Source organism: Entelurus aequoreus, linkage group LG07 (genome assembly GCF_033978785.1).
Source record: "Entelurus aequoreus isolate RoL-2023_Sb linkage group LG07, RoL_Eaeq_v1.1, whole genome shotgun sequence".
NCBI classification, from domain to species: domain Eukaryota; kingdom Metazoa; phylum Chordata; class Actinopteri; order Syngnathiformes; family Syngnathidae; genus Entelurus; species Entelurus aequoreus.
The window spans coordinates 75,940,996-75,958,165 of NC_084737.1; the positions used below are offsets into that span (position 1 = coordinate 75,940,996).

Sequence of the window (17,170 nt, forward strand, 5' to 3'; positions counted from 1 at the left end):
TATTTTTGAAACAATATACTTCTCATAACATGAGTATCTGTGTGCATGAGAGAGTGGAAAGAAAAGCATTGCTATAGTTTCACTTCATCTGCCTTTTTTTTTTACAACCTACTTGAAGTTGTATTTTTCTTTTTTTTTTCTTTTCTTTTTTTTTTTCAAAGCCAATCAGAAAGAAGGGGCGGTCTAAGCACACCCGCCCCCAAAGTACCAAAATGAAACATGACAGCGCACAGACCGAGACGGCGCGCGCGCAGAAAGGCACGGCGCGCGCGCAGAAAGGCGCCGCGCGCGCGCAAAAGGGTGTCGCGCGCACGAACGAAGTGGACAATCAGCGCGCGATAACAGTTTTTACACGCTTGGATTTTTGGTACTAATGTGACGCCATAGCGCGTGCAGAAAGCCACAGCGCGCGCGTGCAGAAAGCCACAGCGCGCGCGCGCAGAAAGCGACAGCGCGCGCAAAAAGCGACAGCGCGCGCAAAAAGCGACAGCGCGCGCAAGAAGGGTCCGCGCGCGCGCAAAAGGGTGTCGCGCGCGCACGAAGTGGAGAATCAGCGCGCGATAACAGTTTTTACGCGCTTGGATTTTTGGTACTAATGTGACGCCATAGTTTCAGGCTTACTTTTCGCAGTTAGCTCACACATAACTTGTAGTGGCATGACTGTTACACCAAATCACCTCATGTCTATTTGACTTACTTTGAGGACAGCAAAAAAGCGCGGAGTATCCGATTAATATTTATAGGTGTAAACGTTTGCATTCTTTGTGTGTGGAAGGCCACAAAATCCAAATAGGATCGACCATATCAGAATTGGAAGTGAGGTAAAGAGGGCAAATGCCTGAAGCTGGAGTCCTCTCCAAGCCGTTAGAAGGAAATCCCATCGATGCAAACGGCGTGAACATGCTCTGATACCGAGTTTTTTTCCACTTTCAACAGGCGATGCTCTGTTGAAACCTGTGCTGCTCAATATGCTGCCCTTCACCCTGCACAGACTGACAGTCTGCCTCCAGCCGTCCCTCGAGGCCTTTGAGAATCAGCTGCTGGAGCTGATCAATGCCGACTGCCAGAACACGGTAACACGCTGCTCTTCCATCACACGCCACCGTCTTTATCCGCCTTTCACACACCAAAATGGGCGTTATAAACATTTGTTTCACTTCTTCTGTAAGGGTCACCTAAGGTCACCAATTTCTTCTGTAAGCAAGATAACAATATAATAACATCCTACTTAGGCACTATGAAAACAGTTTAGAATAGATACTGTATAAGCTTCTGAGGATGTTGAATAGGAGTTTCTAATGTTCAATTCATGGTAGTATTAAATGCACAGTTTGACATTATGGTTATGGTTTTAATTCATTTTGAACTAGCATAAAATTACAAAATGGTACATCACATATTTTCAGTTTCAGTTTGCAGCTATCGATTATTTCAGTCATTGAGTAATCTATCGATTAGATTGTTTGATTAATGGAATATTTGGATAAAACACTCTTTATAGCCTCAATGCGTATTTTGGCGAAATTAGTTTAAATGTTTTTGTTTTTGCTTGCCATCTTTATTATTTTTGTCTAATAAACACAACAATGTAATTACGCTTTTAACATGTGTGCATTGTAAATAATATAAAAAATTAAACACCTTATTATACTTTTTTTTAAAGGTACAGTGCAAATCAATATACAAAAGTATATAAGATACAAATATAATTTCACTAGAATTAGCAGGCTAGTTCACATCCGTAGTCCCTGGACAAAGTAAAAATACATAGAATAAAATAAAATAAACACACATTATGTATACACATTAATAAAAGTTCAAACTTATTTTAACACTGTCATAAAAGTATATTATTAATTACGTCACAATTTTGTTATGTTTTTGGCTTTCATTAAAAAATATATATATATATTTTGTAATGTTTTAATTTTTTTTATTACTTATTACAATATGTGGGTCGTCTTATATTCATGTTCAAGAGATGCATACTTATATATATAATGTATATATGTATACACATCATATATATATATACATATAATGTGTATATATATATGTGTATGTATGTATATATATATATATATATATATATATATATATATATATATATATATATATATATATATATATAATGTGTATATATATATATATATAATGTGTGTGTGTATATATATATATATATATATATATATATATATATATATATATATATATATATACACTACCGTTCAAAAGTTTGGGGTCACATTGAAATGTCCTTATTTTTGAAGGAAAAGCACTGTACTTTTCAATGAAGATAACTTTAAACTAGTCTTAACTTTAAAGAAATACACTCTATACATTGCTAATGTGGTAAATGACTATTCTAGCCGCAAATGTCTGGTTTTTGGTGCAATATCTACATAGGTGTATAGAGGCCCATTTCCAGCAACTATCACTCCAGTGTTCTAATGGTACAATGTGTTTGCTCATTGGCTCAGAAGACTAATTGATGATTTGAAAACCCTTGTGCAATCATGTTCACACATCTGAAAACAGTTTAGCTTGTTACAGAAGCTACACAACTGACCTTCCTTTGAGCAGATTGAGTTTCTGGAGCATCACATTTGTGGGGTCAATTAAACGCTCAAAATGGCCAGAAAAAGAGAACTTTCATCTGAAACTCGACAGAAAGACTTTGTCTTTTGATTCTGTATTACAAAGTTATATAAAAAGACAATTATTTTTACTGACAGGTCATCTTACAGTATATTTAGGATTGTCTTCTTTTTGGGTCCAACCGGTATATACTGTATTTGAAATGTTATCAGTCCAGGTATTATATAAATGATTGTGGACAGAATTAGTACACAAACAAATAACCAACCCCCCCACTAATGAAAATCTAGTTTTATTGCATTGGTTTACATACTTCAAAATCCCCAAATGCACCATGAAAGTGATACCATACTGTAAGCGCACATATAAACAGATCCTGAGGCAAATTCTTCAAATTAAAGATGGCCGCGATAGCCTTGATGCACCCCTGCCAAGATTATTTCCCCGGTCCTGACGTTTTCCTTTATCTAACTCTTTGTTTACGCAACCTGCAAACAAAATCCCCTTCCTTTTCTCTTTACAGCTGCCATGGCACATTACTTCCCAATGAAATGTGACATACAGCAATGCATTCTCTCCTTTTTCTTGGGAGTCTGTAGTAACCGGATGCTTAATCATATTTGACGTGCAGAAGTGGGCTTGCTATTATTGTGGCAACACAGGGACGAGAAGCCTGCACACTAATAATATTTTGTGTCCAAATATATAATTCAAGTTATCATTCTTTCGCTCATATTTGCCGCTCTCTGCGTCACTCAACGGATTTAATCAAAGATTGCTACGGCTTTGCTTTTCTCCGCCCAAAGAATTCTAAAATACCTGACAATACACACAATTGGACTAAGAACAAAACATCATGTTGATACCACATCATGATATTGTCTTACTAAAATTCATAAATAAGATAATTGCTCAGATAATGTCATTATTTCAGTCATTGCCACTAGGGGCCACATTTGTATTGTATATTTTGCTTTGTTTTTATTGTCCCAAATATCTCAATCCAAACAGGAAAACATTGATTTTCTTTACTAAAATTTAAACAATCTGTTCCTGGGTCAAACCGTCACCATACGGTACGCAGTAAGTGAGAGGTCCAGATTCAAATTGGGTTTGTTTGAACACATATCATATCAAAATGATGCATCACATACAGTATTTACATTTTCTTTACAACATGTCCAAAAAGGAGTAGGAAGAATCAATCAATCAATCAATGTTTATTTATAAACCGGTAGCCCTAAATCACAAGTATCTCAAAGGGCTGCACAAGCCACAACGACATCCTCGGTTCAGATCCCACATCAGGGCAAGGAAAAACTCAACCCAGTGGGAAGCAATGCTTATTTAATCCTAACCCTTTTCCACATCATATCAATTACTTATACATATGTTCACTCCCTGTACTCTGTATGTAGACATTTACATGCACATTACAGTCGGTTTAGTTTTAAAGGCCTACTGAAATGATTTTTTTTTATTTAAACAGCAGATCTATTCTATGTGTCATACTTGATCATTCGCGATATTGCCATATTTTTGCTGAAAGGATTTAGTAGAGAACAACGACGATAAAGGTCGCAACTTTTGGTCGCTGATAAAAAAAGCCTTGCCTATACCGGAAGTAGCGTGACGTCACCGGAGGAAGGACTCCTCACCTTTTCCCATTGTTTACAATGCAGCGAGAGAGATTCGGACCGAGAAAGCGACGATTACCCCATTAATTTGAGCGAGGATGAAAGATTCGTGGATGAGGAAAGTGAGAGTGAAGGACTACAGTGCAGTGCAGGAAGTATCTTTTTTCGCTCTGACCGTAACTTAGGTACAAGGGTTCATTGGATTCCACACTTTCTCCTTTTTCTATTGTGGATCACGGATTTGTATTTTAAACCACCTCGGATACTATATCCTCTTGAAAATGAGGGTCGAGAACGAGAAATGGACATTCACAGTGACTTTTATCTCCACGACAATACATCGGCGAAGCTCTTTAGCTACTGAGCTAACGTGATAGCATCGAGCTCAAATGCAGATAGAAACAAAATAAATAAATCCCTGACTGGAAGGATAGACAGAAGATCAACAATACTATTAAACCATGTACATGTAAATACACGGTTAATTATTCCCAGCTTGGCGAAGCTTAACAATGCTGTTGCTAATGACGCCATTGAAGCTAACTTAGCAACGTTACCTCACAGAGCTATGATAAAAACATTAGCGCTCCACCTACGCCAGCCAGCACTCATCTGCTCATCAACACCCGTGCTCACCTGCGTTCCAGCGATCGACGGAAGGACGAAGGACTTCACCCGATCATCCGTGCGGTCGGCGGCTAGCGTCGGCTAGCACGTCTGCTATCCAAGTCAAAGTCCTCCTGGTTGTGTTGCTGCAGCCAGCCGCTAATACACCGATCCCACCTACAACTTTCTTCTTTGCAGTCTTTATTGTTCATTAAACAAATTGCAAAAGATTCACCAACACAGATGTCCAGAATACTGTGGAATTTTGAGATGAAAACAGAGCTTTTTTGTATTGGATTCAATGGTGTACCAATACTTCCGTTTCAACGATTGACGTCACGCGCATACGTCATCATACATAGACGTTTTCAACCGGAAGTTTAGCAGGAAATTTAAAATTGCACTTTATAAGTTAACCCGGCCGTATTGGCATGTGTTGCAATGTTAAGATTTCATCATTGATATATAAACTATCAGACTGCGTGGTCGGTAGTAGTGGCTTTCAGTAGGCCTTTAATACAACAGTTTTCTTCATAACAAGGTAAGTCACTTATGATGACATAAATAATGTCTTTTTTTAACTCGAGTTCAAGTCATTTACCAGTATTGTTCTTCTTTGTACTTTGTAAACACCTGTAGTTTTAACGGTTTCTTAAAGTGGATCATGTTGTTAAATTTTTTCACTTCTTTACTTAATCCATTCCATAATATAATTCCACATACTGATATGCTAAAAGTCTTTCGTGTTATACGTGCATACAAATGTTTTAGGTTTCATTTTTCTCTAAGATTATATTGCCATTGTCATAGATGCCACCTGTGCAACAAATCCAGTCGTGAAATTTCCTCGTTCCTAAATATTCCAAAGTCAACTGTCGGCTTTATTATAAGAAAATGGAAGAGTTTGGGAACAACAGCAACTCAGCCACCAAGTGGTAGGCCACGTAAACTGACAGAGACGGGTCAGCGGATGCTGAAGCACATAGTGCAAAGACTTTCTGCACAGTCAGTTGCTACAGAGCTCCAAACTTCATGTGACCTTCCAATTAGCCCACGTACAGTACGCAGAGAGCTTCATGGAGTGGGTTTCCATGGCCGAACAGCTGCATCTAAGCCATACAAAGTGTGGGATGCAGTGGTGTAAAGCACGAAGCCACTGGACTCTAGAGCAGTGGAGACGCCTTCTCTGGAGTGATGAATCACGCTTTTCCATCTGGCAATCTGATGGACCAGTCTGGGTTTGGAGGTTGCCAGGAGAACGGCACATTTCGGACTGCATTGTGCCGAGTGCGAAATTTGGTGGAGGAGGGATTATGGTGTGGGGTTGTTTTTCATGAATTGGGGTCGGCCCCTTAGTTCCAGTGAAATTAACTTTGATTGCACCAGGATAACTAAACATGTTGGACAATTCCATGCTCCCAACCTTGTGGGAACAGTTTGGATCGGGCCCTTCCTCTTCCAACATGACTGTGCACCAGTGCACATAGCAAGGTCCATAAAGACATGGGTGAGAGAGTCTGGTGTGGATGAACTTGACTGGCCTGCACAGAGTCCTGACCTGAACCCGATAGAACACCTTTGGGATGATTTAGAACGGAGACTTAGAGCCAGGCCTTCTCCACCAACATCAGTGTGTGACCTCACCAAATTTCTTAATTTCTTCTGAGATAGACCTGTTACTGACACAAGCCACGTGTCTACTCTGTAAACAAATACAGTGCAGCCCAGATTGGGCTCCATCTAGTGGCACGCCAAAGAATCACTTACCGGTAATTAAATATTCAAAACACAGCGTTACTGTTCAAACTGTGTGTAATGTTACAGTGGCCAAAATATTAAATATTCTTGTTAAATAAAACCTCTCCCTTGTTTTAATGAATATTTAGGCCTATTACGCTACTGTATTTGAATGTTGGTCATTATGGTGGTACTGGGAAAGCGAAGTGTTTTCGGAGGTGCTACTTGGTGAAAAAAGTTTGACAACTACTGATCTATTTGTTTGAATAATTTGTATTTAATTTTTGTCATTATTACAAAACCCCAAACCAGTGAAGTTGGCACATTGTGTAAATTGACAATAAAAACAGAATACAATGATTTGTAAATCCTTTTCAACTTATATTCAATAGAACACACTCCAAACACAAGATACTTAATGTTCGAACTGAGAGACGTAAACAATGTTTTTGCAACTAATCATTAACTTAGAATTTAATGGCAGCAACACACTGCAAAAAAGTTGACACAGGGGCATTTTTACCACTGTGTTACATGGCCTTTCCTTTTAACAACACTCTGTAAACGTTTGGCAACTGAGGAGACCAATTTTTGAAGCTTTTCTGGTGTAATTCTTTCCCAGTCTTGCTTGATGTACAGCTTAAGTTGTTCAACAGTCCGTGGTCTCCTTTGTCGTATTTTAGGCTTCATAATGCGCCACACAGGGAGACAGGTCTGGACTACAAGCAGGCCAGTCTAGTACCCGCACTCTTTTACTACCAAGCCACGCTGTTGTAACACGTGCAGAATGTGGCTTGGCATTGTCTTGCTGAAATAAGCAGGGGCGTCCATGATAACGTGGCTTGGATGGCGACATATGTTGCTCCAAAACCTGTATGTACCTTTCAGCATTAATGGTGCCTTCACAGATGTGTAAGTTACCCATGTCTTGGGCACTAATACACCCCCATACCATCACACATGCTGGCTTTTCAACTTTGTGCCTATTAAAGTCCGGATGGTTCTTTTCCTCTTTGGAAAACGTCCTGCAATTTCCAAAAACAATTTGAAATGTTGACTCGTCAGACCACAGAACACTTTTCCACTTTGCATCACACAAAAGCTTAGCAATTTTTGTTTTCTTACAGTTTCGAAAATTAACCAAATCAAGACTTTATAACAGGGGTGTCCAAAGTGCGGCCCGGGGGCCATTTGCGGCCCGCAGGTAATATTTTAACGGCCCTGTGGCACATTCTGAAAATACGATAAAAAAAAAATTTAAAACATAAAAAGTGGTATAAAAGAGCAAACAGGTGAAATGTAACAATAAAATGTTTCTTTATTTAAAAGATAATAATGAATCAAAATCAATGTCATTATGAATTATTGACCTATTCAAGGCTCCAATTACGTCACATTAAATATTCCACTTTGAGACATTTTTTGGGGAAAATGTTGCATATTTTGTGTTTGCCTTATTAAGAACTAAGCTGTTTTTTTTTAAACAAGGGCCTAAAACGAACAAACAAAAAACATAAACAACAATAAAAGTTATAATTGACGGATGGATCTGGAGTTGATCTTGAGACTATTGTGTTAAAAGTTTGAAAAAAATGTATGATTTATTTTTTAATACTTTACTGAGCAGGACCCTTTTGGATCCCCAATAATATTAGTGGGACTTTTTAAAAAAAAAATTTAAAAACATTTTTTAAGTGTCATTGCTCAAAAAATAATAATGAATCAATGTTATGAGTTATGCTATGAGCGCCAATTATTTTATAATCTCAAATATTCCACTTTAAAATGTTATTGGGGGAAAATATTGCATACCGTATTTCCTTGAATTGGCGCAGGGAATATAGTATTCGCACGTCTAGAATTACTGCCGGGTCAAACTCGTTTCTCAAAATAATTAACGCATGCTTGGCCTTATCGCCGGTTCATTATTAACGCCGGATCAAATTCCTTTCGCAAAATATTAATTTTATTATCGCATGTCTATAATTTTCGCCGGGTCAAACTCGTTTCGCAAAATATTTAGCATATGGCTAGAACTTCCACCGGGTCAAATTCGTTACGTCACGAGTGACGCTTTACCTGTCCTCATTTTCAAAATGGAGGAAGCTGCTTTCAGTAGTTTGCAATCGCACAAAGGAAAAAAGATAAAGAGCTATTCAGTAGCATTTTAAGGTCCAAGCTATTGAATGCTAAAAAGAACAGTAAGCAGCTATGTTTTATTAATATACCGTAGCTGCGTGTGTCAAATACTGTATAAGTCATTAAATGACTCCCGCCTCCTGGTGGTAGAGGGCGCTACCGCGCTAGTGATCCTTCTTGCGACTTCTGGTACTGCAGAAGAAGTGACTACACGCAGCAAGAGATTTTTTTTTTTTTAACATGGAGGATTACATACCGGTATCTAAAATAAAACAGTTTTCTAAACTGGACTTTCAATCGAAGCAGGAGGTAATAATTAAAGGAATATCTCCATCGAGACAGAGACACTTTTAAAACGGAAGAAAGAAAATAATGAAGACTTCTATAAACAAGTTATCGATGCTTTTGGTCAGAAGGAGCTGCAAATAGACTCCATTTATAAGTACAGGTAAGACCATAATAACGTTTTTTTTAATTAAATGTGCTTTTCATGATGGTATGCTTACATCACACTCAAAGCGCACGCCTAAATTTACCGCATTCCTTTTGGTAAACGCCGGAGTGAGAAGAGGGTTTTAAAATAATTACCGCATGCACGGCCATCCCGCCGGCTTCCGGTAAACGCCGGAGTGACAGGAGGTTTTAAATTAATTAGCGCCCCTGCGGCTATTCAAGGAAATACGGTATTTTGTGTTTTTTTCCATAAAAAAAACAGGGTTTTCTTTGACAAAAAGAGCATACAGCTTAAATCTTCAAAAGAAAAACTTTATATTGACAGATAGACCTAATGTTGATCTGGAGAGTTAAACCTTGGATGATAATAATAATACTAAATAATGACACATTTTAAATATTTTTTTTACCTAAACCCTTTGGGGTTCCAAAGGATAAAGCCTGAGTGGAGGCCTAAATGTATATTTTTTATACATATATTGTATTGGTTTTTAACATAAAAAATATCAAAATGGCCCCCGCTTGCTTTGATATTTCAGTGTGTGGCCCTCAGCGGGAAAAAGTTTGGACACCTCTGCCTTATAACCAACCGAAATGTACCGGTATATCTATATCTGTCATCTTCACTGTGAGCTAATTGGCACCCTGGCATGAATATGTTTATTTCCCTGCCTCTTTTTTTGGCGAACTTCACAAACAGCGTGCCCTGTGTAGATTAGTTTGGAGCTTCAGACTCTTAAAAAAAAAAAAAAAAAAAGTCCGAGCACTGTGACGACATTCTCGCATCTTTGAGAGGTGTTAATAGGCACAGGAATCAAGTCGATTACAGCTTTTAATTAAACTGTGGATGACTGTGCAAGTGTGAGAGACAAATACTTGCAGATAGAGAAAGAGAATGTGTGTGTGTGTGTGTGTGTGTGTGTGTGTGTGTGTGTGTGTGTGTGTGTGTGTGTGTGTGTGTGTGTGTGTGTGTGTGTGTGTGTGTGTGTGTGTGTGTGTGTGTGTGTGTGTGTGTGAGTGTGTGACCTTTAGAAGTGTGACTCCAGCTGGATTGTCATCAAGCTGTCTTTGAAGTGATGCTGACGCCTCACCCGCCAACTCTTTTTTTTTTTTTTGGCTGTGTGAGTTTGTGCCTAAATGTGTGTGTTGGGTGGCGCCGTGCCAGTGTGCTGAAATTGAGCGTCAAAAGAGAAATAGGGTGGAGAAATGTACAGCGCAGCATGAGACGCATCTTTTACGCTGCCTGCTCGTAATCTCCATTTAAGTATTTCTATTTTTAGTGGCGAAACGATCACACTGTCACCGCTCATTTCTACCCTTATCTCCTCAAGCACACGTCACATGGTCATGATGTCGGTTTGACCATGCTTAGCGGAGGTGCATTCAAGAACGTGGCATTTTAACAGGCCTGAAAATGAATAAGAAGAAGCAAAGCTAATTTGGTCCTACCCCTGTGACATGTCTCAGAAATGACTGTTTCTTCATATTCTGTGTTTATATGTTAGCGCAGTGTTTTTTTTAGCCTTTTTTGAGCCAAGGCACATTTGTTGCGTTGAAAAAATCCAAAGGCACACCACCAGCAGAAATCATTAAAAAACGAAACTCAGTTGACAGTAAAAAGTCGCAATTGTTGGATATGACTTTAAACCATACCCAAGCATGCATCACTATAGCTCTTGTCTCAAAGTAGGTGTACTGTCACCACCTGTCACATCACGCCGGGAGTTATTTTGACATTTTTGCGGTTATCCTGTGTGTAGTGTTTTAGTTCTTGTCTTGCACTCCTATTTGCGCTTTTTCTCTTTTTTTGGTATTTTCTTGTAGCAGTTTCATGTCTTCCTTTGAGCGATATTTCCCGCATCTACTTTGTTTTAGCAATCAAGGATATTTCAGTTGTTTTTATCCTTCTTTGAGGGGACATTGTTGATTGTCATGTCATGTTCGGATGTACATTGTGGTCGTCTTTGCTCCACAGTAAGTCTTTGCTGTCGTCCAGCATTCTGTTTTTGTTTACTGTGTAGACCAGTGGTTCTCAACCTTTTTTCAGTGATGTACCCACTGTGACATTTTTTTAAATTCAAGTACCCCCTAATCAGAGCAAAGTATTTTTGGTTGAAAAAAAAGAGATAAAGAAGTAAAATACAGCACTATGTCATCATTTTCTGATTTAGTAAATTGTATAACAGTGCAAAATATTGCTCATTTGTAGTGGTCTTTCTTGAACTATTTGGAAAAAAATATATAAAATTTACTAAAAACTTGTTAAAAAATAAACAAGTGATTCAATTATAAATAAAGATTTCTACACATAGAATTAATCATCAACTTAAAGTGCCCTCTTTGGGGATTGTAATAGAGATCCATCTGGATTCATGAACTTAATTCTAAACATTTCTTCACAAAAAAAGAAATCTTTAACATCAATATTTATGGAACATGTCCACAAAAAATCTAGCTGTCAACACTGAATATTGCATTGTTGCATTGTAATGAATGGAATAGCCTACTTGATTGGATGTTCAGTTTATGAACTTACATTCATATTTTGTTGAAGTATTATTCAATAAATATATTTATAAAGGATTTTTTAATTGTTGCTATTTCTGGAATATTTTTTAAAAATCTCACGTACCCCTTGGCATACCTTCAAGTACCCCCAGGGGTACGCGTACCCCCATTTGAGAACCACTGGTATAGACAGTTCACTTTTAGTTTCGTTCTGTATAGCCTTCCCTAAGCTTCAATGCCTTTTCTTAGGGGCACTCACCTTTTGTTTATTTTTGGTTTAAGCATTATACACTTTTTTTACCTGCACTCTGCCTCCTGCTGTTTCCAACATCTACAAATCAATTAGCTACCGGCTGCCACCTACTGATATGGAAGAGTATTACACGGTTACTCTGCCGAGCTCTAGACAGCACCGACACTCAACAACAACACATCATTTGCAGACTGTAATTACTGGTTTGCAAAAAATATTTTTAACCCAAATAGGTGAAATTAGATAATCTCCCACGGCACACCAGACTGTATCTCACGGCACAGTGGTTAAAAAACACTGTTAGCGATTGTGTAACCACACAGCGGAAAGCACATGCAATGATGAAAGAACATTTTAAATGAAATTAAAAAAAATAAAAATACACATCATAAATAAATACACATTGATATGACTAAAACTGACTGAAACGTTGTATGATGTATGAATAAATGGAAGATACACACTTATTAAGTCATGATAAGGATAAATAATAGTTAGTTTGATTCACTGCGTTATTCTCCTGCCGTAACCTCCTCTGAGTCAGCGTCCTTTGAAGTGGACATTTGTGTTTTGCATAACAGGACTATTTTTCCAAAAATGTGTAAGTGTGACAATATAAATAAACCAGGAAGACATGTTTACTGCAGCGGACGCTGGCTTTGTGTGGCCATAAACACGTTTTTTTTTGTGGCCCCAATTTGATCTGTTACGATCGGCTTAGAGCAACACGGAGCAAAAATAAATAAGAATAATAACAAAAAGTGCACCTTAAAAAGGAGTGAGGAAAAATAACCAATGATGCATACAAAAGGTGTGGAGAGGAAACGGTTAACACTACAGTCACAGTTAAGAGAAGAGTGAGTGGAGCCAAAGCACAGGAAATGAACATGACTGGAAGGGTGAACCATCAGGAATCTATTGGCGCCGAGTGAATAGACTGTATAGCTTAAGTAGTCAGGAGGAAATTAGTATCAGGACAGTACAGTAGCAGTAGTATCATGTAAAGTATCTTTAATTTTATATTGAAAAAAAACTATTGTATTTTTAATTTTATAAAAAGGGTATTAACATACCTTGATTATGTGATTGTAAACGAGTTCCCTCTTGCATGTATTCACTCTCGAGGTGTAACAATTGATCGATATATTGATAGATAGATCTATATTTTTAAATTTAAATTATATCGGTCTGTGCTAAGCAAGTTTGCATTCCGGAAGACATATGATAGACCTACTCAGTGGCCTAGTGGTTAGAGTGTCCGCCCTGAGATCGGTAGGTTGTGAGTTCAAACCCCGGCCGAGTCATACCAAAGACTATAAAAATGGGACCCATTACCTCCCTGCTTGGCACTCAGCATCAAGGGTTGGAATTGGGGGTTGAATCACCAAAAATAATTCCCGGGCGTGGCCACCGCTGCTGCCCACTGCTCCCCTCGCCTCCCAGGGGGTGATCAAGGGGGATTGGTCAAATGCAGAGAATAATTTCGCCACACCTAGTGTGTGTGTGACCATCATTGGAACTTCAACTACTTTAACTTTATAGGTATTGATCCAAAATAGTTTCAAAAGGGAATCAAACTATTTTATCAATACTAAAATAAGAAAAAAATAAATGGATTCAAGAACTGTACATTTTAAATGAAGTAAATAAATAAAAAGGGCGGATACCTACGGTGGTCGAGAAAGGTCATAACAAACGCCACAAAAAAATATCAATAAAAAACAACAAAAACTTTCAGCTACAGTATGATTGCAAAAGCCACAGCAAAGACAAACAACACAACACAATAATATAAAGCCAGAAATAAACACTAGGAGACGGCAAGGGGCCAACATCATCAACAGGGATGAGGAGACATACTTGCTCCTGCACACCTGGGACATTGTCCTTAATCGCACCAAAGTCGAAGAACAGGCCGGGTCGGGGAACTTAATTTAGCAGGTAAATTTAATGGTAAAATGTTGGTCAGTGTACTTTTATTGAAAATTGCTTGAATGTTGAAAAATGTGAGCAGTAAAGGTTTCCTCCTGTTAATTCAACCTAAAGTGTTTGCACTTTATTCAAATACGATGTGAATGCATTGGCCATTAATTGTTGTTTACTTGCTTGTTTCCATCCATTTTGTTTGCTAAAAAGTTCAAGTTAGGTCCTATCGTTCTAAAAACAATTGGATCGTCCCTGGATCGTATCGGTAGCCACAAATTCTGAATCAAATGGAATTGTTGCTAAAATGAATCGTCAAACCCCATTGATCCATCGATCATTGTATTCAACGTTGTACGCTTGTGCCGGTCTTCTCGACGTGATTAACCGGAAGCACATTGTTAAACCCCTCAAATTAGTCTTTTATTTTTTTAAAAGATCAATTTGTTGTTTTTACAAAATAGTGCCAACAAATTGGATATGAATTAGCCAAAACATGAGTTTTAATAATCATACAACCTGTCATTATTCACTTAAATATGATTATAAATACAGTACAGGCCAAAAGTTTGGACACACCTTCTCATTCAATGCGTTTTCTTTATTTTCATGACTATTTACATTGCAGATTGTCACTGAAGGCATCAAAACTATGAATGAACACATGTGGAGTTATGTACTTAACAAAAAAAGGTGAAATAACTGAAAACCTGTTTTATATTCTAGTTTCTTCAAAATAGCCACCCTTTGCTCTGAATACCACTTTGCACACTCTTGGCATTCTCTCGATGAGCTTCAAGCACACCTGTAAAGTGAAAACCATTTCAGGTGACTACCTCTTGAAGCTCATCGAGAGAATGCCAAGAGTGTGCAAAGGAGCATTTAGAGCAAAGGGTGGCTATTTTGAAGAAACTAGAATATAAAACATGTTTTCAGTTATTTCACCTTTTTTTGTTAAGTACATAACTCCACATGTGTTCATTCATAGTTTTGATGTCTTCAGTGACAATCTACAATGTAAATAGTCATGAAAATAAAGAAAACACATCGAATGAGAAGGTGCGTCCAAACTTTTGGCCTGTACTGTACATCATGGTTTTTTTTTTTACTTCACAGTGTAAAATAAAGTTTAGCTGATTCATGTAGGATTATCAGTAATTTAGCATCCCCTTTAAAACCTAATGGCGCCTCTGTTTCAAACTTTAATCAACGTTCCTTGAACGCATCACAATTATGTGCAATACGCCACAGAAACAGGATGGATGGAGTTGCAAAAGTGAAACTTATACATGACTTTTCTGATGCCGCCACAAATAGATTGATCATATTTTTACCTTCAGTCACCTCAATCATGGTTTCCATGGCATGGCGCCGTGTGTGAATGCTTAAAGGTGAGCTTTGACGACATTATGACGTATGTGTTGATTTTAACAGGGAAGTTTTCCATGCTGGGTTTGCCACTACTTGGAGGGATGAAACATTTTTGCAAGGGGTTGTAGTTTGTTTGACACATACGTACATTTGATTGAAACAACATTATTATTGAACTTTGACAGCCAAATGTATTTTATATGAACTTTTATGATGTTGTCTTTTATAACTGACTGATTTAAATTAAATTGAAAACATCTTTACAAAAGCCTAGCCCTGATTATGTGGTTGCATAGATCATATAGAGCAGTGGTTTTCAAAGTACCACCTCAGAAAACACTTGGCTCTCCAAGTAACACTACGACCAACATTAAAATACAGTAACGTCATAGGCCTAAGTAGCCATTAACAACAAGGCAGAGGTTGTATTTAACAAATATATTCAATATTGTTTGACCCCTGTAACATTACACACAGTTTGAACAGTAACACTATGTATAGGAGAATATAACACTGTACTTTAATTGATTCTTTGGCATATCACTAGATGGAGCCTGCTGCGTACCACTAGTGATACACATACCACAGTTTGAGTATAACTGATATAGAGTGTTTGTACTGTTTCTTAAAGGCCTACTGAAAGCCACTACTACCGACCACGCAGTCTGATAGTTTATATATCAATGATGAAATCTTAACATTGCAACACATGCCAATACGGCCGGGTTAACTTATAAAGTGCAATTTTAAATTTCCCGCTAAACTTCCGGTTGAAAACGTCTATGTATAATGACGTATGCGCGTGATGTCACTAGTTAAACGGAAGTATTGGTACACCTTTGAATCTAATACAAAAAAGCTCTGTTTTCATCGCAAAATTCCACAGTATTCTGGACATCTGTGTTGGTGAATCTTTTGCAATTTGTTTAATGAACAATGAAGACTGCAAAGAAGAAAGTTGTAGGTGGGATCGGTGTATTAGCGGCTGGCTGCAGCAACACAACCAGGAGGACTTAGTTGGATAGCAGACGCGCTAGCCGACGCTAGCCGCCGACCGCACGGATGATCGGGTGAAGTCCTTCGTCGCACCGTCGATCGCTGGAACGCAGGTGAGCACGGGTGTTGATGAGCAGATGAGGGCTGGCTGGCGTAGGTGGAGCGCTAATGTTTTTATCATAGCTCTGTGAGGTTCCGTTGCTAAGTTAGCTTCAATGGCGTCGTTAGCAACAGCATTGTTAATCTTCGCCGAGCTGGAAAGCATTAACCGTGTATTTATATGTCCAGGGTTTAATAGTATTATTGATTTTTTGTCTATTTTTCCAGTCAGGGGTTTATTTATTTTGTTTATATCTGCATTTGAGCCCGATGCTATCACGTTAGCTCCGTAGCTAAAGTGTTTCGCCGATGTATTGTCGTGGAGATAAAAGTCACTGTGAATGTCCATTTCGCGTTCTCGACTCTCATTTTCAAGAGGATATAGTATCCGAGGTGGTTTAAAATACAAATCCATGATCCACAATAGAAAAAGGAGAAAGTGTGGAATCCAATGAACTCTTGTACCTAAGTTACGGTCAGAGCGAAAAAATATACTTCCTGCACTGCACTATAGTCCTTCACTCTCACTTTCCTCATCCACAAATCTTTCATCCTCGCTCAAATTAATGGGGTAATCGTCGCTTTCTCGGTCCGAATCTCTCTCGCTGCTGGTGTAAACAATGGGGAAATGTGAGCAGCACTCCAGCTTGTGACGTCACGCTACTTCCGGTAGGGGCAAGGCTTTATTTTATCAGTGACCAAAAGTTGCGAACTTTATCGTCGTCGTTTTTTACTAAATCCTTTCAGCAAAAATATGGATATATCGCAAAATGATCAAGTATGACACACAGAATGGATCTGATATCCCCGTTTAAATAAAAAAAAATCATTTCAGTAGGCCTTTAAACTG

At 38.2% G+C, this 17,170-nt stretch overlaps 1 protein-coding gene across 1 annotated transcript in view; it reads left to right on the plus strand.

Annotated features, from left to right (window-relative positions):
- nphp4 (nephronophthisis 4) overlaps positions 1–17,170 on the plus strand; it is a 486,853-nt gene that overhangs the window by 93,769 nt on the left and 375,914 nt on the right. The window contains exon 8 of the mRNA XM_062054501.1: positions 937–1,073. Within this exon, the coding sequence (XP_061910485.1) occupies positions 937–1,073 (137 nt within the window). The remainder of the gene's footprint in view (positions 1–936; positions 1,074–17,170) is intronic.